At 42.4% G+C, this 25,854-nt stretch overlaps 1 protein-coding gene across 1 annotated transcript in view; it reads left to right on the top strand.

Annotated features, from left to right (window-relative positions):
• Nucleotides 1–12,257, top strand: part of ric8b (RIC8 guanine nucleotide exchange factor B) — a 37,078-nt gene extending 24,821 nt beyond the window's left edge. The window contains 1 exon segment of the mRNA XM_029634573.2: nucleotides 1,422–12,257. Within this exon segment, the coding sequence (XP_029490433.2) occupies nucleotides 1,422–1,524 (103 nt within the window). The 3' untranslated portion in view covers nucleotides 1,525–12,257.
• Nucleotides 12,258–25,854: the final 13,597 nt, after the last annotated feature.

The raw sequence follows: 25,854 nt of genomic DNA, 5'->3' as shown, positions 1-25,854 counted from the left end.
AGCGCCAGATGTAAGAAAAAAAAGAAGTGCCACCACCACTCAACAACGGTCCTCTTTAGAAGGTGTAGAATGCATGACACAAAGGGTTTTGAGGTTCAAAGCAGCGCATGTGGATTGTGGCAGCAACAGATTTGTCTACCAAATGAAACATGTGGGCGTTGTACACTATTGTGTCATGTTGAAGGGGAAGATTTCTGAATCCATACACTGGGACTAAGCATCTGCTTAAATAACAAATGTTCTATATGCTTCTTGTTCGGTTCCATTACAGGTTGTTATCAATAAAACGTTACAATACAGTGTAGAGTGTTCGGTTTGGCTGCTGTGGGGCAAGGAGACCCCCAGCTCCGCTAAAACCATTGACCACTGCATGCCGTTTTTAAGAGATTTTTAAATAAATGTTATAACTGTTTGGTTTTAATATCAACACCTCTTGAAGAGCACAGTCAGAACTACGCATTTTCTATTATTCCACATGTATCTCTACCATCATTTATACAGCAAGTAACTGAATGCTCTTCATGATCAGTAAACATCAATTGATCAATTATTTTTCAGATACGTGAGGGTAGCCTATCCATTTGGCATGGAGCTCGCTAGCTAAGCAAACGTGCCATTTAGCTTGTTTTATAAGAGATCTGACCTTTCGGAAAGACCCTGACATCGACAAGTCCTCATCCTGGTAGTTGTCAGTCAAGACTACTGTCAGCACCACTATAGATGGCAAGCTAAAATAGACATCTAGTTTATCCCCTGAAAGTTAGCATGTTAACTAGCCATATTGACATGATCAGTTATTAGCTAGATAGACAATTTGTGATTAAACACTCTTAAAAACATTGAAATGGGATAATGTTAGCTAACTTCGCTTGGTAGGCCTATGCTGGTTGGAGAAAAAATTATATTAGTTCTACTTACCACTATGTTTAGCCAACTTTACTACATTTCTACCGGTAGCAAAGTAAACATTATAAGCTAACAGTACATCGGCAAATGCGCCCTTCTACTGCTTGACAAGCATCCTTCTGGGGTGCATCCTCTTCTCAACCTTGAGTGACTGAGACATCTTCTGGTTTGTATAACATGTTTGTTTTCCTCTGTACTCCCCCTAGTCTTTGTTGGTGAATATTTGTTTTCTCCTGCTGTGATTTCCAAACTTGTGAATATCACAAAGTCATATTCTTGTTTCTAACGGGTTGTGCTCAATTTGAATAGAATATAGTAAATTCAGGAAGTGATTTGAATTTAAAATGTAAAATGTTTTGAAATAGCTTCTGCTTTTCAGTTTATTGAGAAGTCATTGAAAATAAATGACCTTTCATTTATTGAATTCTAATTTTTGTTTACTTCTGTTTCAGTTTGTTGCCTAGTGAATACGACCCAGTTGTGATGTTGTTTGTGTCTGTTTTTGTGCTCCACAGGCAGCAGCTGATCAGACCAATGGGGGTGAGGAGGGACGGCACACTGGCACCCCTAGAGGAGGCTCTTAGACAGCCCACGGCTGACAGCTCAGACTCCGACTAGAGCCACTACGACACAGATCAGACCACCCTACACAGTGCCCTCAGAAAGTATTCATACCCTTTTACTTATTCAACATTTAGTTGTTACAGCCTGAATTCAAAATGGATTGAATATCATTTATTTTTCAACCAGCTACACACAAAACCTCATTAATGACAAAGTGAAATAAAGGTTCTTAACATTTTTGCAAATTTATTGAAAATACAGAAATATCTCATTTACATAAGTATTCACACCCCGGAGTCAATAGATGTTATAATCACCTTTGGCAGCAATTACAGCTGTCTCTAAGAGTTTTGCACACCTGGATTGCGCAACATTTTCCCATTATCCTTTTCAAAATGGTTCAAGCTCAGTCAAATTGGTTGTTGATCATTACTAAACCATTTTCAAGTCATGCCATAGATTTTCAAGCAGCTTTAAGTCAAAACTGTAACTCTGCTACTCAGGAACATTCACTGTCTTCTTGGTAAGCAACTCCAGTGTAGATTTGGCCTTGTGTTTTAGGTTATTGTGGAAAGCAGACTGAACCAGGTTTTTCTCTAGGATTTTGCCTGTGCTTAGTGCCATTCTGTTTCTTTTTATCATGAACAACTCCCCAGTCCTTAACGATTACAAACATACCCATAACATGATGCAGCCACCACTCTGCTTGAAAATATGGAGTGTTACTCAGTAATGTGTTGTATTGGATTTGCCCCAGATAAACAGTTAATTGCTTTGCCACATTTTTTTGCAGTTATACTTTAGTGCCTTGTTAAGCACATTTGACTTCTGAACTGGTTAATGCTTGCCATAACATAGGGGTTGAATACTTATTGACTCAAGACATTTCAGCTTTTCATATTTATTTAATTTCTAAGAATTCAGGAAAACATAATTCCACTTTGACATTATGGAGTATTGTATGTATGCCATTGACCAAAAAAATCTAAATGTAATCCATTTTAAATTCAGACTCTAACAAAGAAAAAGTGGTGTGAATACTTTCTGAAGGCACTGTACCTACAGTAGGTTGTGTCCAGCACAGAGGTTCCCTCCCTCCCCTCACTTGCTGTCTGTCTTCCTCTGTCTGTCAGAGACTGAAGGGGTCTCACCCTTTCTCCATAGGCTGTTCTGTTCTCTAAAGCTGACTTGAGCCTGACTTGATACAACAAAAAAGCTGATTTTTAAGCCTGACTTGATACGACACAGGAAAAGATAGGATTACGGTTGAGCACATCCTCCCGACCACAGCATTGTTACTACTTTAATGTTTAGTTTGAATTTTTTTAATGAACCATTTCTCCGCTCATGCCTCTCAAATTTGATAGAATGAAAGATAGTTCTTAATCAAATTGCTGTATAGATGTGTATCACTAAAAGCATGGTTGACAGGGTGGGGTTTGGCCAAATTGTAATTGAATTTGGATAGGAAATCATTCCTTAGATATATAAATATGTTGATTTTTTTTCTTTATATGTTGAACGTGTGACTATTTATTAGGATGGGTGCTCACAGAATAAGTCGTAAAAGAACGCGTGCGTGTGTGTGTATATACAATACCAGTCAAAAGTTTGGACACACCTACTCATTCAATGGTTTTACTTTTATTTTTACTATTTTCTAGATTGTTTAATAATAGTGAAGACATAACTATGAAATAACACATATGGAATCATGTAGTAACCAAAAGTTATCTCAAATATATTTGAGATTCTTCAAAATAGCCATCCTTTGCTTTGACTAAGGCTTTGCAAACTCTTGGAATTCTCTCAACCAGATTCACCTGGAATGCTTTTCCAACATTCTTGAAGGAGTTCCCACATATGCTGAGCACTTGTTGGCTGCTTTTCCTTCACTCTGCAGTCCAACTCATCCCAAACCATTTCAGTTGGGTTGAGGTCGGGTGATTACGACATGATTCCATATGTGTTATTTCATAGTTTTGAGGTCTTCACTATTGTTCTACAATGTAGAAAATAGTAAAAACCCTTGAACGAGTAAGTGTGTCCAAACTTTTGACTGGTAGTGTCTTTTTGTGTGTATGTGTATACATACACTACAGTTCAAAAGTTTGGGGTCACTTAGAAATGTCCTTGTTTTTGAAGGAAAAGCACATTCTTGTCCATTAAAATAACATCAAATTGATCAGAAATACAGTGTAGACATTGTTAATGTTGTAAATGACTGTTGTAGCTGGAAACAGCTGAGTTTTAATGGAATATCTACATAGGCGTACAGAGGCCCATTATCAGCAACCATCACTCCTGTGTTCCAATGGCACGTTGTGTTAGCTTTATCACGTTGAGTCTGGTGTTTTGCGGGTACTATTTAATGAAGCTGCCAGTTGAGGACTTGTGAGGCGTCTGTTTCTCAAACTAGACATTCTAATGTACTTCTTCTCTTGCTCAGTTGTGCACTGTGCCCTTCCACTACTCTTTCTATTCTAGTTAGAGCCAGTTAGCGCTGTTCTATGAAGGGAGTAGTACATAGCGTTTTATGAGATCTTCAGTTTCTTGGCAATTTCTCTCATGGAATAGCCATCATTTCTCAGAACAAGAATAGACTGACGAGTTTCAGAAGAAGGTCTTTGTTTCTGGAAATGTTGATCCTGTAATCGGACCCATAAATGCTGATGCTCCAGATACTCAACTAGTCTAAAGTTTTTTTGCTTCTTTAATCCGGACAACAGTTTTCAGCTGTGCTAACATAATTGCAAAAGGCTTTTAAAATTATAAACTTGGATTAGCTAACACAATGTACCATTGGAATACAGGAGTAATGATTGCTGACAATGGGCCTCTATATGCCTTCCATAAAAAATCTGCCGTTTCCAGCTACAATAGTCACTTACAACATTAACAATGTCTACAGTATATTTCTTATCAATTTGATGTTATAATAAATGCTTTTCTTTAAAAAACAAGGACATTTCGAAGTGACCCCAAACTTTTGAACGGTTGTGTGTGTATATATACAGTGGGGCAAAAAAGTATTTAGTCAGCCACCAATTGTGCAAGTTCTCCCACTTAAAAAGATGAGAGAGGCCTGTAATTTTCATCATAGGTACACTTCAACTATGACAGACAAAAAGAGAAAAAAAATCCAGAAAATCACATTGTAGGATTTTTTATGAATTTATTTGCAAATTATGGTGGAAAATGAGTATTTGGTCAATAACAAAAGTTTATCTCAATACTTTGTTATATACCCTTTGTTGGCAATGACAGAGGTCAAACGTTTTCTGTAAGTCTTCACAAGGTTTTCACACACTGTTGCTGGTATTTTGGCCCATTCCTCCATGCAGATCTCCTCTAGAGCAGTGACGTTTTGGGGCTGTTGCTGGGCAACACGGACTTTCAACTCCCTCCAAAGATTTTCTATGGGGTTGAGATCTGGAGACTGGCTAGGCCACTCAAGGACCTTGAAATGCTTCTTACGAAGCCACTCCTTCGTTGCCCGGGCGGTGTGTTTGGAATAATTTTCATGCTGCAAGACCCAGCCACGTTTCATCTTCAATGCCCTTGCTGATGGAAGGAGGTTTTCACTCAAAATCTCACGATACATGCCCCATTCATTCTTTCCTTTACACAGATCAGTCATCCTGGACCCTTTGCAGAAAAGCAGCCCCAAAGCATGATGTTTCCACCCCCATGCTTCACAGTAGGTATGGTGTTCTTTGGATGCAACTCAGCATTCTTTGTCCTCCAAACACGACGAGTTGAGTTTTTACCAAAAAGTTATATTTTGGTTTCATCTGACCATATGACATTCTCCCAATCTTCTTCTGGATCATCCAAATGCTCTCTAGCAAACTTCAGACGGGCCTGGACATGTACTGGCTTAAGCAGGGGGACACGTCTGGCACTGCAGGATTTGAGTCCCTGGCGGCGTAGTGTGTTACTGATGGTAGGCTTTGTTACTTTGGTCCCAGCTCTCTGCAGGTCATTCACTAGGTCCCCCCGTGTGGTTCTGGGATTTTTGCTCACCGTTCTTGTGATCATTTTGACCCCACGGGGAGATCTTGCGTGGAGCCCCAGATCGAGGGAGATAAATGTTCCCACAGTTGATTTCTTCAAAAAAAACAAGCTGCTTACCTATTGCAGATTCAGTCTTCCCAGCCTGGTGCAGGTCTACAATTTTGTTTCTGGTGTCCTTTGACAGCTCTTTGGTCTTGGCCATAGTGGAGTTTGGAGTGTGGCTGTTTGAGGTTGTGGACAGGTGTCTTTTATACTGATAACAAGTTCAAACAGGTGCCATTAATACAGGTAACGAGTGGAGGACAGAGGAGCCTCTTAAATAATAAGTTACAGGACTGTGAGAGCCAGAAATCTTGCTTGTTTGTAGGTGAGCAAATACTTATTTTCCACCTTAACTTGCAAATAAATTCATAAAAAAATCCTACAATGTGAATTTCTGGAATTTCTTTTCTAATTTTGTCTGCCATAGTGTACCTATGATGAAAATTACAGGCCTCATCTTTTTAAGTGGGAGAACTTGCACAATTGGTGGCTGACTAAATACTTTTTTGCCCCACTGTATATGCATACATGCATACGTGTGTGGTGTGTGTGTGTGTGTGTATATATATATATCTGCAAAAAAAGAAATGTCCTCACTGTCAACTGCGTTTATTTTCAGCAAACTTAACATGTGTAAATATTTGTATGAACGTAAGATTCAACAACTGAGACAAACTGAACAACTTCCACAGACATGTGACTAACAAAAATTGAATAATGTGTCCCTGAACAAAGGGGGGGTCAAAATCAAAAGTAACAGTCAGTATCTGGTGTGGCCACCAGCTGCATTAAGTACTGCACTGCATCTTCTCCTCATTGACTGCACCATATTTGCCCGTTCTTGCTCTGAGATGTTAACCCACTCTTCCACCAAGGCACCTGCAAGTTCCAGGACATTTCTGGAGGGAATGGCCCTAGCCCTCACCCTCTGATCCAACAGGTCCTAGGTGTGCTCAATGGGATTGAGATCCGGGCTCTTTGCTGGCCATGGCAGAACACTGAAATTCTTGTCTTGCGGGAAATCACGCACAGAACGAGCAGTATGGCTGGTGGCATTGTCATGCTGGAGGGTATTGTCAGGATGAGCCTGCAGGAAGGGTACCACACGAGGGAGGAGGATGTCTTCCCTGTAATGCACAGCTTTGAGATTGCCTAAATGACAAGAAGCTCAGTCCGATGATGCTGTGACACACCGCTCCAGAGTACAGGCCTCTGTGTTAACACTCATTCCTTCGACGGTAAACGCGATTCCGACCATCACCCCTGGTGAGACAAAACCGTGACACGTCAGTGAAGAGCACTTTCTTTCCAGTCCTGTCTGGTCCAGCGATGTTGGGTTTGTGCCCATAGGCGACGTTGTTGCCGGTGATGTCTGGTGAGGACCTGCCTTACAACAGGCCTACAAGCCCTCAGTCCAGCCTCTCTCAGCCTATTGCGGACAGTCTGAGCACTGATGGAGGGATTGTGTTCCTGGTGTAACTCGGGCAGTTGCTGTTGCCATCCTGTACTTGTCCCGCAGGTGTGATGGTCGGATGTACCGATCCTCTGCAGGTGTTGTTACACGTGGTCTGCCACTGTGAGGACGATCAGCTGTCCGTCCTGTCTCCCAGTAGCTCTGTCTTAGGCATCTCACAGTACGGACATTGCAATTTATTGCCCTGGCCACATCTGCAGTCCTCATGCCTCCTTGCATCATGCCTAAGGCACGTTCACGCAGATGATCAGGGACCCTGGGCATCTTTCTTTTGGTGTTTTTCAGAGTCAGTAGAAAGGCCTCTAGTGTCCTAAGTTTTCATATCTTAAAAAGACAGGGTCCTGAAAAGGGGACGTTTCTTTTTTTGCTGAGTTCATCTATACACACGTGCGTGCGTATGTATGTGTGTGTATATATATATATATATATATGTGTGTATATATAGTATATATATATATATATATACACATATGGAAAATATTCAGACCTCTTGACTTTTTTCACATTTTGTTACATTACAGCCTTATTCTAGAATTCTTTAAATTTTTTATTCCCTCTTCAATCTACACACAATACCCCATAATGACAAAGCAAAAACAGGTTTTTAGAAATGTTTGCAAATGTATAAAGAAAACGGAAATATCACATTTACTATTTACACATTTAGTATTCAGGCCCTTCACTCAGCACCTTTGGCAGCGATTACAACGTTGAGTCTTCTTGGGTATGACGCTACAAGCTTGGTACACCTGTATTTGGGGAGTTTCTGCCATTGTTCTCTGCAGATCCTCTCAAGCTCTGTCAGGTTGGATGTGGAGTGTTGCTACATAGCTATTTTCGGGTTCAAGTCCGGGCTCTGGCTGGGCCACTCAAGGACATTCAGAAACTTGTTCCAAAGCCACTCGTGCATTGTCTTGGCTGTGTGCTTAGGGTCGTTGTCCTCTTGGAAGGTGAACCTTTGCTCCAGTCTGAAGTTCTGAGCACTCTGGAGCAGGTTTTCATCAAGGATCTCTCTGTACTTTGCTCCAGTCATTTTTGCCTTGATCCTGACTAGTCTCCGAGTCCCTTCCGCTGAAAAACATCCCCACAGCATGATGCTGCCACCACCATGCTTCACCGTAGGGATGGTGCCAGGTTTCCTCCAGATGTGACACTTGTTGGTATTCAAGCCAAAGAGTTTTATCTTGGTTTCATCAGACCAGAGAATCTTGTTTCTCATGGTCTGAGGTGCCTTTTGGCAAACTCCAAGTGGGCTGTCATGCCATTTACTGAAAAGCGGCTTCCATCTGGCCACTCTACCATAAAGGCCAGATTGGTGGAGGGCTGCAACGATGGTTGTCCTTCCGGAAGGTTCCACAGAGGAACTATGGAGCTCTGTCAGAGTGACCATCAGGTTCTTGGTCACCTCACTGACCAAGGCCCTTCTCCCCCGATTGCTCAGTTTTGCCGGGAGGCCAGCTCTAGGAAGGGTCTTGGTGGTTTCAAACTTCTTACATTTAGGAATGATGGAGACCACTGTGTCCTTGGCTCTTCAATGCTGCAGACATTTTTCGGTACCCTTCCCCAGATCTGTGCCTCAACACAATCCTGTCTCGGAGCTCTACGGACAATTCTTTCGACCTCATCTGTTGTTTTTTTCTCTGACATGCACTGTCAACTGTGGGACCTTATATAGATCGGTGTGTGTCCATCATGTCTAATCAGTTAAATTTACAACAGGTGGACTCCCAAGTCATGGAAACAGAATGCACCTGAGCTCAATTTCGAGTCTCATAGCAAAGGGTTTGAAAACTTATGTAAATAAGATATCTGTATTTAATTTTTTTTAAATGTGCCAAAATGTCTTAAAACATGTTTTCACTTTGTCATTAAGGGGTATTTTGCGTAGATAGGTGACAATTGTAAAAGTTGTATCCATTTTGAATTCCACAACAAAATGTGGAATAAGTCCAGGGGTAGGAATACTTTCTGTATACAGTGCATTTGGAACGAGTTCAGCCTCTTCACTTTTTCCACATTTTGTTACATTACAGCCTTATTCTAAAATTGATTACATATTTTTTAAATCCTCAATCTACACACAATACCCCGTAATGAAAAGGGGAAAACATGTTTTTAGAATATTTTTGCAAATTTAAAGATTTAAAAAACAGAAATACCTTATTTACATAAGTATTCACACCCCTGAGTCAATACATGTTACAATCACTTTTGGCAGCAATTACATCTGTGAGTCTTTCAGTGTAAGTCTAAGAGCTTTGCACACCTGGATTGTGTGCAAATCACACAAATCACACAAATTTGCACATTATTCTTCGAGCTCTGTCAAGTTGGTTGTTGATAATTGCTAGACATACATTTCCAACCCGACTTATGTCAAACTAACTAGGCCACTCAGGAACATTCAATGTCGTCTTGGTAAGCAACTCCAGTGTATATTTGGCCTTTGTGATTTAGGTTATTGTCCCGCTGAAAGGTGAATTCATCTCTGTCTTTTGGAAAGCAGACGTAACCAGGTTTTACATTAGGATTTTGCCTGTGCTTAGCTCCATTCCATCATATTTTTTTAATCCTCTTAAACATCCCAGTCCTTAACGATTACAACCATACCCATAACATGATGTAGCAGGATTTGCCCCAAACAACACTTTATATTCAGGACAAAAAGTGAATTGCTTAGCCACATGTTTTGAAGTATTACTTTCGTGCCTTGTTGCACACAGGATGCATGTTTTGAAGTATTACTTTCGTGCCTTGTTGCAAACAGGATGCATGTTTTGGAATATTACTTTCGTGCCTTGTTGCAAACAGGATGCATGTTTTGGAATATTACTTTCGTGCCTTGTTGCAAACAGGATGCATGTTTTGGAATATTACTTTCGTGCCTTGTTGCAAACAGGATGCATGTTTTGGAATATTACTTTCGTGCCTTGTTGCAAACAGGATGCATGTTTTGGAATATTACTTTCGTGCCTTGTTGCAAACAGGATGCATGTTTTGGAATATTACTTTCGTGCCTTGTTGCAAACAGGATGCATGTTTTGGAATATTACTTTCGTGCCTTGTTGCAAACAGGATGCATGTTTTGGAATATTTTTTTATCCTCTTCAGGCTTCCTTTTCACTCTGTCAATTAGGTCACTACAATGTTGTTGATCCGTCCTCAGTTTTCTTCTATCACAGCCATTAAACTGTAACTGTTTTAAAGTCACCATTTACCTCATGGTGAAATCCCTGAGTGGTTTCCTTCCTCTCTAGCGACAGAGTTAGGAAGAACGCCTGTATCTTTGCAGTGACTGGGTGTATTGATACACCATCCAAAGTGTATTTAATAACTTCACCATGCACAAAGGGATATTCCATATCTGCTTTTCTTTTTTGTTACCCATCTACCAATATGTGCCCTTCATTGCGAGCCACTGGAAACCTCCCTGGTCTTTGTGGTTGAATATGTGTTTGAAATTCACTGCTCGACTGGGGGCCTCACAGATAATTGTATGTGTGGGGTACAGGGATGAGGTAGTCATTCAACAATCATATTAAACACTATTATTGCACACAGAATGCGTCCATTCATATTATGTGACTTGTTAAGCACATTTTTACTCCTGAACTTACTTAGGCTTGCCATAACATAGGGGTTGAATACTTATTGACTCAAGACGTTTCAGCTTTATTTTTTAATTACATTTCTAAAATATTCTAAAAACATAATTCCACTGACAATATGGGGTATTGTGTGTGGTAGGCCAGTGACACAAAATCTCAATGTAATCCATTTTAAATTCAGGCTGTAACACAGCAAAATGTGTGAAAAGGTCAAGGGGTATGAATACTTTCTGAAGGCACTGTATATTCCTCTGGTGGGCGATAAGTATTTGGATGGTTTCTGCCTTACCCATTGGGGAATCTTGACATTCAGAAATGTTTATTAAAAAGCCTTTTCTAAATGTAACTTTCATTAGCCGATTCCGCATGGCATTAAAACGATAGAAAAAATATATATTTTGGAGACGCAATGTATTTTATATATGTGTAATCTACTGATGTATAGATACTGAGTTACATTGCTGCATATTGAATAGATGCATAGGTCTTCTGTATAGGTCGTGGAGTTTATAATATTGTTGACCATCACTCCATTTGAAGAAAATGGCATGGTTGAGGTTTGGTTCTTTGGTTAGTACACAGCAGCACTGTCTCTAGTGTGTCCCATAGAATATTATTTCTGGCAATCGTGGCATGTGTGAAGGAGAGTATTCCTTTAGCTCTGTATATACAGTACCTGGTGCTAACATGTATCTTGTGTTCTGATTTAACCTTGAACAGATAGTGATTGATCACCTTGATTAGATCACGACAACCACATGTTATGCAGTTGGGCACCAGATTGCTGTATCATAAGATATGTGGTTTGCTGATATATTAAACACGTATCCACGTGTTGTGATATCTGGAAGGTGTTTGCAATGTAGTCAGGCAGGAACACCACCAAAGACATCCGCAGAGCGGTTGTTTTGGCGGTGTCGGGGGTGACACTGTAATAGAGCTGTCAAATCCACAAGCGGCTGTTGGCATTACCTAAAGTGGGGGAATTGCCATTGGCTGTTGAGAGTATAATTAAGATAAATCTCATGCAGCCTTGTTTACAAGTTCAAACACTGGAATGTGAGATGTAATCTACAGCTTGATTAGGCTGATAGAAATCCTAACTTTGTTGAATGATTTTCAATTTGAACCTCATTATTTCTATGTAGCCTACACTTTCTTGTTCTGAACTTCTAACGCTGGAGTGGGATGGGAGTGGCTTCCTGACAATGATCAAGAGCAGCTGCTCGACGATTTGACAGCTCCAATGCAGTTACACCTTGGACACCTCCAAAACATCAGCTATGCAAGTGTCAGCTATCACCGGTTAATTAACTCTTGATGTGACTGAATCTAGGCCTAGTAGTTTTCCTTGGTAAATGACCACTACCTGCTCATGCCCTAGCTAGAACAACAGAAGTAACTTGTAAAATAATACATTTTGAACTACATACTCTTGTCAGTCGCCTCCACAAAAAAAAAAAACTTGAGCGCTTTGAGTTCCAGTTTGGAAGGAAGAATGTATATTCAAGGGGTGTATTCTTTTCATGTGAGTGTTCTTTTTGTACATTTGTTCTGACAGAAAATGTAACCACACTGTAAACAAAGGATTTTATAGGATTTTATATGTATACTGAACAACAATATAAACGCAACCATTTCAAATATTTTACTGAGTTACAGTTCATATAAGGAAACGTAAATAAATAAATTAGGCTCTAATCTATGGATTTCACATGACTGGGAATACAGATATGCATCTGTCGGTCACAGATACCTTAAAATAAAAAGTAGGGGCATGGATCAGCAAACCAGTCAGTATCTGGTGTGACCACCATTTGCCTCATGCAGCCCGACACATCTCCTTCGCATAGAGTTGATCAGGCTGTTGATTGTGGCCTGTGGAATGTTGTCCCACTCCTTTTTAATGGCTGAACATGCTGTCATACACTTCGATCCAGAGCATCCCAAACTTGCTCAATGGCTAACTTGTCTGGTGAGTATGCGGGCCATGGAAGAACTGGGACATTTTCAGCATCGAGGAATTGTGTACAGATCCTTGCAACATGGGGCAGTGCATCATCATGCTGAAACATCTGGTGATGGCGGCGGATGAATGGCAGTCTGATGGCCTTGAGATTGAAAAATAGCTTCTGTCTCTCAGTCCCAGCTTTAATGCACCTGTACTGACCTCGCCTTCTGGATGGTAGCGGGGTGAACAGGCCGTGGCTCGGGTGGTTGTTGTCCTTGATGATCTTTCTGGCCTTCCTGTGACATAGGGTGCTGTAGGTGTCCTGTGGGGCAGGTAGTTTAATCATAATGAAAGACAAACACACACACTGTCCTGCCAGTCACAGTGTTGGGTGCGAGATGCAACTGAAATTTTGCGGGTGAGGAGAGCGCAAGAGAGGATAATGGAAGCGCTGGGCATCTTGTTATGACATGCATTATCTGAATTAGGCCCACAGAATTATATGGAGGAGCTTCTATGAAAGAATCGATGTCTTTGAACTCCCGAGTTGGTTTAACATTGGACCAGAGAAAACATTAGCTAGTTAACAACTTGTGTGTGCAGAGCAGCACTAGAATTAAAAACATGTATTTCTGTAGTTAATCAATCCAATGTGAAACGTGATAACTATAGTATCCTGACCTAGCATTGAAAAAGTTAATCCATTAATTTAAACATATCTCCCTAATTTCTGAATCATGCTTGTAACGCTGTCAGTAGACTACAGCAACCTATGCTTCAGAGGGGAAAGGCAGGTAAGCCTGCATACCCTCTGGCAGGCAAACTCTGGAATATGTTTGAGTGACAGAGGGCTTTGCATAGGCGCTTTGTTGCGTTTTTTGTGGGACTGAATAAAATGCCCGGAATGTAAAATGTTATTAACCAGTTCCCATGCTTTTAAATGAACGATTCTGTTCCGGAACAGTATAGATCATTTTCGTTTCTGGTTCGGGTTCTACTCCTCAAATAATTTAGTTATTTTCTGGTTTTCGGTTCAGTTCCCTGAACTGGTTCCAACCCTTGATGCAGACTCTCGACCTATTGTTCACCCGTCTTGGAATACCTGATGGTCAAATGCCGAAACCTTCTACCTACCCAGAGAGTTTTCCTGTGTTTTCGTGACTGCTGTATACATTCCACCTCAGGACAACAACAAGCTGGCACTTAGTGAATTGTATGAGACTAAAAACGAGCTGGAAACCATACACCCGGACGCTGCTTTTCTTGTTGCTGGCAATTTGAATTCCACGTCACTAAGACACGTGATGCCCAATTTATCAACACATCTCCTTCTCCACTAGGGGTGATAAAGTCCTAGGCCACTGTTACTCAACCCAAAAGAAAGCATAAAAGACCCTCCCCCATCCCCCCCTTCAGCAAGTCCGATCATTTCCTGACACTCCTGTTTCCTGTTTACAGAGAAATGGTGCTACATAGGCGAATGCGATGGATTGCGAGGCATCCAATGCAAAAACACAGATACCATATCTCTAGCTTAGACTGACATATTTGTATGGGGATTTTTATGTTATGCTAATTAGATTCCCCAGGGGCATGGACATCGACCTTAGGGGATTAAAGCACAACCCTTATACTGTAGTTGAAAAAATAACAACCTGTAGCTGCGTTGAAATTGTAAACTTCTGAACCTTTCAAAAGAGCATGATGAAAAAGGAAAGTGCTCTACTAGACCATTCATGCAAGTCAAAACCTAACAAATATTTCTAAACTATCATTAGGTCATCTGATAACATTGTCATAAATTCAAGTGCTCAACAGACTTTAAATGTACAATGTGAAGTGTTGAACCCCAGAGTAGTAGTGCGTAGACGGGTGTACAAATGACCTGTGGACAATCGTGTATGGAGTCTGTGCAAAATAGAATACTTTCATTTGACCAACATTGACAAACTGCACGTTTCTCCTCTTCCATACAAACAACAACACGATCACACACAGAAACAGATATTGGCTCCTTTGTTGAGGGGCAAAGACATTTATGAGAGTTTTGGATGGAGCCCCCCACTCTGTGGCAGCGATGCCTGTGAAAACACAGTGGGGCACTGCACACTCGGGGTTCACGCCATCCATGGTAATTTACCACTGTCCTGAGCTGGGCCCAAGCCCAAGTTCCTGTCCCCTCCCAAACCCTGAAAACCCTTCTACACCCACCTCATTTCAGACAACGAGGAAAGAAATGCCAACCTCTAATTTCTGAAAATGTGACTGCATGGCAACAAAAAAAAGTGCTACCAATTTGCATTGATATGAAACATACATACTGTACACCATGCACATACACATCCGATTGTAAAACCAGCTAAACACAAGCAGACACTGATAATTTTTTGCAGTACCAATAAAAGTGTATTTCTCAGACCCAGGGGACATGCTCAGTCTTAGTTACTTACTTGGGCTGGATGAAACTGTTAACCCATTGCGTCCTGGACCGTGGACCTCACTGTGTTCACCAGGATGGCAAAGGGCTCAATCTGGCAAGAACCATGTGATGTGAGACATGGCGAGTCAGATACATCAAAGAACGTTGTTGTTTTGACCATTAATAATGTTATGTTATTATGTTAATGTTATTATATAATGTAACTTATTTTCGACCTAGGGTGTAGTTGTTTCATCAAAACTAGGATTTGTGATCTGGTTAAGATCAGTAATTGTTTTTAAAAGTTTACCCCTGTTAAGCAACTGAACTCAAGTACAGTGCCTTCACTGTACTCTTTGACTTTTTGTGTTTCAAATAGTTTTTTCCCCTCATCAATCTACACACAATACCCCAGAATGACAAAGCAAAAACAGTTCAGAAATGTTTGCTAATTTATAAAAATAAAATAAATCACATTTACATAAGTGATTTGGCTTGAGTTCAATCTTTACTCAAGCCATGGTGCTAGGTTTCCTCCAGAAGTGATGCTTGGCATGCAGGCCAAAGAGTTCAATCTTGGTTTCATCAGAACAGAGATCTTGTTTCTCAGGGTCTGAGAGTCTTTAGGTGCGTTGTGGCAGACTCCAAGCCGTCGTCATGTGCCTTTTACTGAGGAGTGGCTTCCGTCTGGCCACTACCATGAAGGCCTGATTGGTGGAGTGCTGCAGAGATGGTTGTCCTTCTGGAAGGTTCTCCCATCTCCACAGAGGAACTTTAGAGCTCTGTAAGAGTGACCACCGGGTTCTTGGTCACCTCCCTGACCAAGGTCCTTATTCCCCGATTGCTCAGTTTGGCTGGGCGGCCAGCTCTAGGAAGAGTTGTTGGTTCCAAACTTCTTCCATTTAAAAATGATGGAGGCAACTGTGTTATTGGGGACCTTCAATGCTGCAGAAGGAGCTCGGAGCTCTATAGGCAATTCCTTCGACCTCATGGCTTGGTTTTTGCTCTGACATGCACTGTCAACTATAGACAGGTGTGTGCCTTTCCAAACCATGTCCAATCAATTCAATTTACCACAGGTGGAAGTTGTAGAAACATCTGCAGGATGTAAAGGCCACCAGACTTGTTTGTTGTTCAGCCACTTATTTTTTTTATGTGAATTTGTTCTTAATCCATTTGTCTATAACAAATGACTTACTCACTTGTTTTTGGCTCCAACAGGATTCACACAGCTTCTACCACTCTGAACCCCCTCCTGCTCTCTTGATAGCTTTTTGACCCATATTTAAAAAGCAGTTACAATAAAATCATAGTAGCGCTCCTTGTGCTCGCTCCCTGAAAGCTGAAATGTTTTAAAACTGTCACCGCTCAAACAAAAGGTAATGGCTGTGATATATTTAGCATCCCCCTCCTCCTCTTCAGCAGCTATGCTAATACAGTCCACAGCTGTGGCAGCTTTACTGTTCAGAGAGAGAGGAGGGGTGAGGTGGGGTGGGGGTGGCAAAGGCGAGGGTAAAAAGAGGGGTGGTGGACAGGGGTGAAAGAGAACCCTAGATTGACTGTGTCAACAAACTCAGCTGGAAGAAAAAGGAGGATGCCCCTTCAAAAGCCCCCTCAAATGGAGGAGAAAAGGGGGGGGGGGGTGCAGAGATAAATGATATGGAGGCAGGATTCAAAGAGGGAACGAAGGAGGAAGACAGCGGATTTGAGGGAGGGAAGGAGGGTGGGTGTCTTTTGCAAAGCTTTTCTGGGCCTTCAAACTTCCATGGGCAATGGGTGAGAGTGATCGGGGGGGGGACAAAAGAGCTAATACCCATAAAGCAGGGCCAGCGTCAGAGCATGAGGAGGAGATAAGACCCCGCTTTTCACTAGGGCTCCTTATCGGCCTCGGGAGGAGACATGGGGGGGCTTAATGAAAGCAGTTCACATGACAATGCTGCAATACACAACAAGGCCATAAAAACATTTAGGCTACTGACTGAGGGAAGGGGGAGATGAAAGCTCTGCTGCAAGTGCATCTATGGTGGGTAGCATTGACATGGTAGAAAATCTTGTAGCCAACGTACGGCTGGTGTTCTTGAAGAAGAAATAGGCCTACTTAGAAGGACAATTACAGCAACTTGACTATTAGGGAAAAAAATGTTGGCCAAGAAAACACCCCAAGCTCATTTTCAGGGTGTTTAATCTCCACCAGACCAGTGGCATCTTGTCCTGAAAGGCTGAAGCCTCCACATCACTGTTTTAATGTATGTTCCTGCAGTACTATTAAAAACCACAGGGGGTCTTGGGGGTTACTGGCTTTGTCCGTGGTCCCCCCAGAAAGGCACTGCTGAGTAGGACCAATAAATCACTGCACTGGTTATTAAGGTCCCACACAGATGGTGCAGGGTTACGGGCTAGTAGACTCATTCCCAGCACCCAGTCCCCTGGCATAAGACATGGTATTACAGTCATATTCAAGTAAAGAAACAGCAGAAGCAAGAAACAGCAACGAGAGTGTGTGTGCTGATGTTGTTTGCCCTTTTTTGTGCAAAGGGGCATTCCAGAGAGCCATGATGAAGAGGGAGGGCAAGTTTCATTAGGGTGGAATGATTGGGGACAATAAATTAAGCAGTAGGCTGAATGCTTCATTGGTCTTCTCCCACACATATAGCCTGCCTTGTGAACAGAAAAGTGGGTTAATTACAACCATAACTCACCTCAACACATTCATGTCAACATACCTGATGGCTGATCTTATTAAACCACATGACACTGCTCTAGAGGAGGACCAGGATAAATGGGGACTTAGTTTAGACCTCATGAAAATTGGTTGGAGAATTTGTATAGATAATGTGATCGTATGAGCTTAATACCTGAAAATCGTTAACTAGGTCTTTCTTAACTTTAAAGAATGAGTAGCCTATCCATTCAATAGTAAAGAAAGGCCTAGTTAAGGATATGTTAAGTATGAATCTCAGAGAAAGATTATCACACTAAAACGAAAATGAACGTAAATATAATTGTGGTCAATTTCACCTTCAACTTTAGCACAGGTTAGTCTAATAAATGCTAAACTAGATCAGAAAACAACAGCTACAGTGGGAGGTTGAATGGTAATGTCCAGCTGATACATGCTCCAGAGGTCCGCTCTATTGTGAGTGAGGGGGGAGAAAGTTGTCTTGTGCTAAAGAGACTTAACTAGCCTGAACATGGGGGCTTAACTCCAAAGGGGAGGGGAAAACCAACATGGTCGCCGGGGTTGGAGGAAACCATGGTGAGGAGGTTAGCAACCGGCTGTCAGTAATGGAATGAGCAGCCCGATAGAAGCGGTAACTAGACACTGGGGGAAATACACAGAGTTGACCCAAGCGACGAGAGAGATTGGGAATAATCGGTCAGCTGTTTGTGTTGACAAATTGATTATAATTTCTTTAGCCTGGGCCTGACTGGCAGCACAAGTGCAGCAGGTGAATTCCAATTCACCGTATTCATGGGACATAACCATCCATAACACCTCTGAATATAGACCCAAACACAGAAAAAATATATGAATACCCAGTGCCTTGATACTCTCTCTAGCTAAATGGGTTAGGCTACATTGAATGGCCAGGAAGGACTCTTATTATATGTAATTATGCTACTTGATGCTGCTCTGATCCCATGATTGTTCTTTAATGACTAATAAATCCCTGTATAAATGACAAAAGGTTTAGAGAGGATTTGAGAGCCCTCGACATGGCCTATGAGTTGGGGCAGCTACCTCTCCCCAGCCTAAAGCTCAGTCTCCCCTGTCCCAATCCGCTCCCCAGTGCCCCGGTCTTGCCTCAGTGACGGGGTGGGGTGCAGGGACCACCAGGGGTGAGGTGGCCCCTCGTATGGTGGTTACAGTAATCTAATTAGAGCTGTCCTCCAAAACTGGGCGGTGCCTCAGCACTCTGCTCTGCCCCCCCCCCCCCCCAACAAAAAAAACATGTAATGTAGATCCAGCCAGAATCCCACAATAGCCTATACCCGCTACTTCACAAGAAAAGTTTGCCTTATGTGGAGAGAAAAAAGTGCCACACTAATTATGCAATATCAAAGATGTAGCTGAACATGGTGTTTTACTAAAGAGACACTGTGAGAAGTTGAGAGAGAGAGAGCGTCGCAGAATCCTGGTGTGTTTTAACGAATACTCTGCACGCTAATAAACCAGAAGACACAATCAGAGGCCAAAAGACAGGCAGTAAAAATGTTACTTAAAATCATTAATCCTCTGGTTGCTGCCAAACGTCACTTCTCCCCGGCCAACCTGTCGATCAATGCTGCCCCTCTATGGCAAGGATCGGAATTGACAGGCAGGTCAGTCACCATGGAGACCACTTGAACACTTCTGAAGAGGCAAAAGGGTCCGTCGTTGTCGTCGTCCCCCCTGCACTAATGACATATAACTTAGTGTTGCATCTGTGTTGTATTCTCAATTGGCACAAAGCAACTCATTTGTGTTGGGTATATTGTTTGCTCAAAGAGAGAGAGAGAGAGAGAGAGAAGGGAAGGGAAGGTTGGGAGGGGGAGAGCCGCGTTGCCTAGTAGTGTGATTTCTAAGTCAACACAAATGACTACCACCTCTGACTCGTTACTTCTTTTTTTTTGTTGACTCCAGTTACTTTTCTAATGAAGTTCTGCCAGCAGAATGAATAAAAGGCATGGATTTTCTTGCTCTCTGTAGTTCTAGGACAGAAAGAGCAGTAACTGGCTTGTTGGTATTTGATACATCTTCACAAAAGTAAAGCTATTGTTTTTAACAAACAAGTAATGCTTGTAGGCAAACCAAAATCAAACCAACTGAGAATGGACAGTATAATAAAGGGAGGTTCAAAGTGTAAGATTAAGCACGATGGTCATTAGTTGCCTGTTTATGCTCATCACAATTTTCAATATGGTCCACTCTGGAAAATCTTCAAAAATTTGACCACATGAATAACTCAACCACTCAACAATCAGGACTACTAGCAACTTACTTACTTACTTACTGGATACGGCTCATTGGACTGGTATGTAAACTGTGGAACTGTGAAAACTGAACTTGATGGTTCACTTATGACAGAGGCTGTTAGAATGCACTGTCATCTGCTGGCCTCCCAGGATATTACAGGTAAAGGTGCAGATATTGGATAGGAATATGATGGCTAGTGCAGATGTGATGATGGTGGCCGTATATCTATTGTTCTTGGTGTGACAGTCATTTTGCATGGTTGATGTCCAGGAGTCTTCGTATACATTTTAAGTATAACAGAAACACGCTCAATCCAACTGCAGCTTGAGGCTGCAATCTCTGCGGTATATAATTTGTAACCAGGCTCCAGAGTCAAACTCCAGGTAGGCTATCAGTAATTCCAATGATTCTCAATCCTTCCCAATACTACTAACCTGGTTACACAGATCTGTATGTACCATATATGCATTAGATTAGTTAAACTACAACTCCTCAAGATGGTGTTTATTTTGGAATAATCACTTTGAGTGTGATTTAGAATGAAGATACATAAAGTTATTGTTGCTGTGTCATAAAAAGCTAAGAACACTGAACAAACATACAGGCTAGCTACATAGAAAATATATGAAATACCAAACCCAGTGGTGTGGTGCCTGGAGAAGTGGGTATACTCTAATATTGCCCAAAATGTCCCAAACGGCAGGAAAGGCACCCCGTGTGGAAAATTCTATAAGAAACAGTTACATACACTCGGAATTAACTAACATGATAAATCCCATAATAGTCTTTCACGGTCAGGCCAAGCTTTACTGTGCAAGCAGCGGCGTAGTGCTTCAGGAGCGCGGAGGAGCAGTGCTCACTAAATGTATTTCAATTTGAGCTGGTTGAAACTATTATACTATAAACCCAGAATGATACCTATAAACCCGAAGTGATAAAAACTTATTCAGTTGATATTGTATCTGGACCAAAGAGACGGTGTTAGCCTAGACTTTGAATCTAATCTTAACAGCGAAGTAATTTATCATAAGTAGTTAGAAAGGGACCTTTCTAAATTGATAAAAAAGTAACTGTTTGAAATAAAGGATCTGATTCAGAGGGGACCTTCAGCGAAAGAGCATTTTTTAAAAAGGTAAATAATATTTTATATTATTTGAGGAAGTGTTTATGCATTAAAGTAATAAGGCATTAAAAGTGGCATAAAATAATTGCATTGCTTTAGAATATAACGCTGTAATAGAATAGGAGCCATTGAAACATTATAACCTGTAACCATTGTGATTTTATTATTGTATGTGATTATAAAGACCAAAAACAGAGTGATTTAATAAAAGCTAAAAACTGACTAGAGACCAAAGGAACAATCTGGGGAGATAACAACTCTGACACTCCCGCTGAACAGAGAGCGATTTTGGTTGAAGGTTGAATAGCTATAGCATAAAAGACAAAGCAACAGTGTGGAGTACCATTACTTTGCCTCTATATTATAATTATTCTGCACGATTCTTGTCATATTATTCTAGTGATAATAGTTGACGGACACTGTTTAGAAAATATAACTTAAACAGTTCACTAAGCAATCGCACAGTAAGAGAAAGTTAAAGGTGAGATAACTAAACAATACGGACTCTATCACTTTGAAAACGTACCCTAAAACCGAGCAATAGTAAGTGACAAGGAAAACGTCTAGTGTACCTCCGGATCACGTAAACAAGAAACACTAGCAGGGTTACACGAGCAGCCCTGATTATTGAGTAATAATCTTAAGCATCTATAGTGCCCTGTCCAATCCAGGGAACGGAGCGCTGAGCTAACAGATCACTGCTGGCCAAAGGGTGATCATAAAAATATAACAAGTTAGTTCTCGTGTCGTGACATTTGGCGCCCAACGTGGGGCACGACAAAGTGACGACGAGGTAAAAATCGTTAAACCAACAGGCTCAACGGTAAAGAACCCAGAAAAGTAGACCCAGAAAAAAAAAATGGAAAAAAAAAACCATTGAAAAATAATGGCTGGAACATTAGTAGCCTATGAGGAGGGATCTCGCGGAGCTGCAATTGGCGCCAGTGAAGAGGCGATAGCCGAAAGCGTAATGGCCTCCCAGATGTAGGGGCCTGCCTAGTGGTCCCAGGAAGGCCCTGACAGTCTCTGAAAAAAGCCACAAAAGAGGCAATTAAGCATATACTAAATTCCAAAGGAAAACAACATTGCTGGGATAATAAGCAATTCATTCCCAGGAATCTCTCCGACCACCTAATCTTAGTGAGAGAGTACAAAGGTTGGTGTCTGATAAAAGTAGATCACAGGGAAGGAGAAACCCTAGACCAGTTGAATTTAAGAATTGCCATAGTTAATCACCTAATACGACCATGGTGGATAAATTGTGTCGACATAGTCTGCCCGGGAGGCGACCAAAAGAAAAGAAAGAACATAGTTGCTTCTATGAACCTCTCGGGGGATAACCTATTGGAACCCGAGGATATTTTGGATAACGCCGCCGATTCAGACTCAGAAGAAGAAGGTGTCACAATGGTGCGGAGAACTCTCTCACCACCCCGAGGGCAAACACAGGAAACGCTAATCCCCCGCCAAGCCCCGCCCCGGGAAGGGCACCCACTCCGTTTGTGCCCCTACCAGGCCCCATACCCAGGCCAAGGGATAGGGACCCGATCAGACCCCCAGGAACCCCTTAGTATTTATACAAGATTTAAACGGGGGACTAAGAATAAAAATAGTACAGGGCAATGTGTTAAACGAGCCCTGCAAAGGGCTAACCAATGCAGCCAACGGGCGTAGAGCCCATGCCGGAGGATTGGCAAGAGCGATTGCAGACAGATCCACCCCAGAATGGGTGGTGGAGGAAAGACAAAGAGGTAGAGACCACCCCACCCCCGCAGGACAAGTAGCCAGGGGACCCACAGGATGGTGAAACCCAGAAAGGGAATACGCGGACCACATCCTACACGCGGTAGGACCAGACGGGAACGAGGGAGGAATGATTTTCACAATCTGCTAAGGCAAGTTTGCGAAAACCTATGCAACTTCCTCCCCAGCAGCCAGACAATAGCTACAGCCTGTCTTAGTTCAGGGAACTTTGCGGGACCATATGGGACCCAAGAGCTATTCGTCGAAACACTGTGTAAAGCAGCAGTAAGGTGGGACCAGAACCACTTCTTATCTGGGGCCAGAGAATTAATAATCGTTCTAGATCCAGGGTGGTACCCTCCAGACATAGGAAAATTAGATAATTGGACCTCTCCTCCGGAAGTCAAGACTAGAGCGTTCAGACCGGCCAGGGGAAGACCGGCCTACGTAGACCCCGAAGCTCGTGCAGACCAAACAGAGGCACAGGCCGACAATAGGCACCTGGGGCCCTGGTTTGGCCAGAACGTTTACCCAGTCACGGGCCCATGGAGTAGGGAAGCCAGCCTAGAGGAAGGCCCAACTAGAATGGTAATCCCGGAACAAACCCTCTAAAAAGGGCTTGGAAGAGAGTGTCCCACAGCCCCACCTCTAGGGATATTATGGAAAATAATAACCTAGGGGGGCCAGGAAAAACGACACAGTTGAGAGCAGGACCCGACAGTCACCAGAGAGAAGGACGTAGGAGAGTAAGGGTGACTCCCCCAGGGCCTCGGAGGGAAGTTGAGCACTCCCTCCTTACCCGGGAAGAGGAAGGAGAGAGCACGGATGAGGAAGAAGTACCAGAACCCTCGAGCCAAAGAGTATCCCGACCCCCGATGCCCGAGGAAGAAATAGAGGAAGACGAGCTCTTCCTCTCAGCCCCAAGGACCCCAGTTAGACCCCCTCTGCTGGAAAGAGTAGCTAGGAGAAAAAGCCACTCACCAGGCAGATGGGAAGCGCTAGGAGCAGTAACCTCTCATAGTGCTCCCCAACCCAGGACAGACACGGGAACAAGTAATTTAAAAACACTAATGACAGAACTAAAGTTCCTTAAAGAATCTGTCCCAGGTTACCAAAAAGGATCCAACATGCTGGCCTACGCGAAAAAAGTAGGAGTAAAAGGAGAAGACCTGCAGAAAAGGCTAAGCTGACATTCCTAAACAAAGAACTGGGAACTAGACTAAAAGGAACATGGGAACAATGCTTGTCTAGTTTAGGCAACCCAACTAAGAAGAGAAGGGAAACAAGAGCTAGGCTATTAGAGGAAAGGATTCAAGGACTACCCTGGAAAGTGTGCTTCCTGCATGCAGAGGAAACACTGGGAACCTACGAGGGCCTGGAACTAGTGGTAGAAAGAGCAGAAACAGACAATGACCCCTGCGCCAACCTACTGGAAAAATTGGACGCAGATGGGGGAGAGGCAGAGTGGAGTTTTCTATGGAAACAAATAGTCCAGAGAGAAACTAAAGCCCAAAAAAGGGCCCAAGACAAACCAAAAACAGTGGCCAGGGTAGAAGTAGTACACCCAGTAGCGAACGAGCAGGGAGGAGACACAGAGAACCCCAAATCCGCCTCAAACCAATCCTAGGATAAATAAACCTAACCCTAACCCTAGAGGAGCAGGGAAGACATGGCCCAAAAAAGATCAGGCAGTCAGATATACCGGGCCATCTGGACCACAAAAGCCAGCCTACCTAGACGCAGAGGCGTTCGCAGCTCTCTCGATAGAAAAGGAAGGCAGACTTTGATGCTTGGAAAGCTGCAAATCCTAAAAAATAGGACAGTGCAAACTGGACAAAGGGAACCCTGGAGAGAAATTTAATAATGGATGTTGAGAATACTAAATTCTTAGTGGACACAGGGGCCCAGTGCAGCATGACCAATCTACCAGGGACTCCAGTGGGTACTAACCCTAAAAGATGCCAAACAGCTCCACCAAGTGGGTATGGTAAAAATAAACGACTATAAACCAGTAGACATAGAGGCCCAGAAAAAAAGGATTGGAAAATAGTCTAATTTACCCAGGCACTGCGTGGATAAACTAATGGAGACATTGGACAAAATAAAGGTACAAAGATACAAAAATGACTGTGGTCAGCTGGGAGAGGATTTCGCACACACTATAGTGGGAGGAATACACAGCCCAGAAGTACAATATCAGATAAAAGGGGAACATCTTAAGGAAGCCATGATTACAATTACAGAATTGGAAGCGCAGGGAAAGATAGAAAAAAAGAAATGACCCTGTCACCAACACTAATATGTTTTGTGTGCCCAAACCCGACGGTACCAGTAGACTAGTGTTTAATTTTAAATCCCTGAACCGCTTAACCACCAGCCATAAGGGAACTTTCATAGATCCCAACATGGCCCTGACAGAAATGAAAATAAAAACGTTTAAAATCTGCATAGACCTAGCAAACGGGTTCTATGCAGTCCCCTTGGCAAAAGAGAGTAGGAGCAGGACTGCTTTTACTCCCAATAGAGCACAGGCGTACCAAAATATTTGAACTCTCCTAATGTCTTCCAGGAAGCAATGGGGAAAATCCTGATGGGAATAGAATGCGAAATATACATAGATGATGTATACCTTACACATGACGATGCGGAGGAGCACACAGCAGCTGGCATAGAGGCCCTGCACCGCTTAGACGATGCAGGCATGAAGCTTAACCTCAAAAGAAGTCAGCTAGGCCAGGAGGAAGTGAGCTTTCTCGGTTTCACAATTGGGAGTGGAATCGTTGCTAGTAAAGACTACTTAGCAAAAATACAGGACATGACTAAACCACATACTGTGAAACAAATGCAACAACAGCTAGGGAAACTAGGTTATGTGAGAAACCACATACCAGGGTACAGCAGGGTTGCTAAGCACTGTTACAGAGGAATAACAAGACAGCCGCATCAGATGCAAATGACGCACAAAGAATATGGCAGGCAGCCCCTACAATGGGATGACAAAATGGAAGAAGCCTGGTTGAAACTAAAAGCCATGGCAGCGGTAGCTCAGG

This window comes from Oncorhynchus nerka, linkage group LG25, assembly GCF_034236695.1.
Source record: "Oncorhynchus nerka isolate Pitt River linkage group LG25, Oner_Uvic_2.0, whole genome shotgun sequence".
Taxonomy (NCBI): domain Eukaryota; kingdom Metazoa; phylum Chordata; class Actinopteri; order Salmoniformes; family Salmonidae; genus Oncorhynchus; species Oncorhynchus nerka.
The sequence above is the reverse complement of the archived record's forward strand: the minus strand, read 5'-3'. Positions and strand labels throughout refer to the sequence as shown.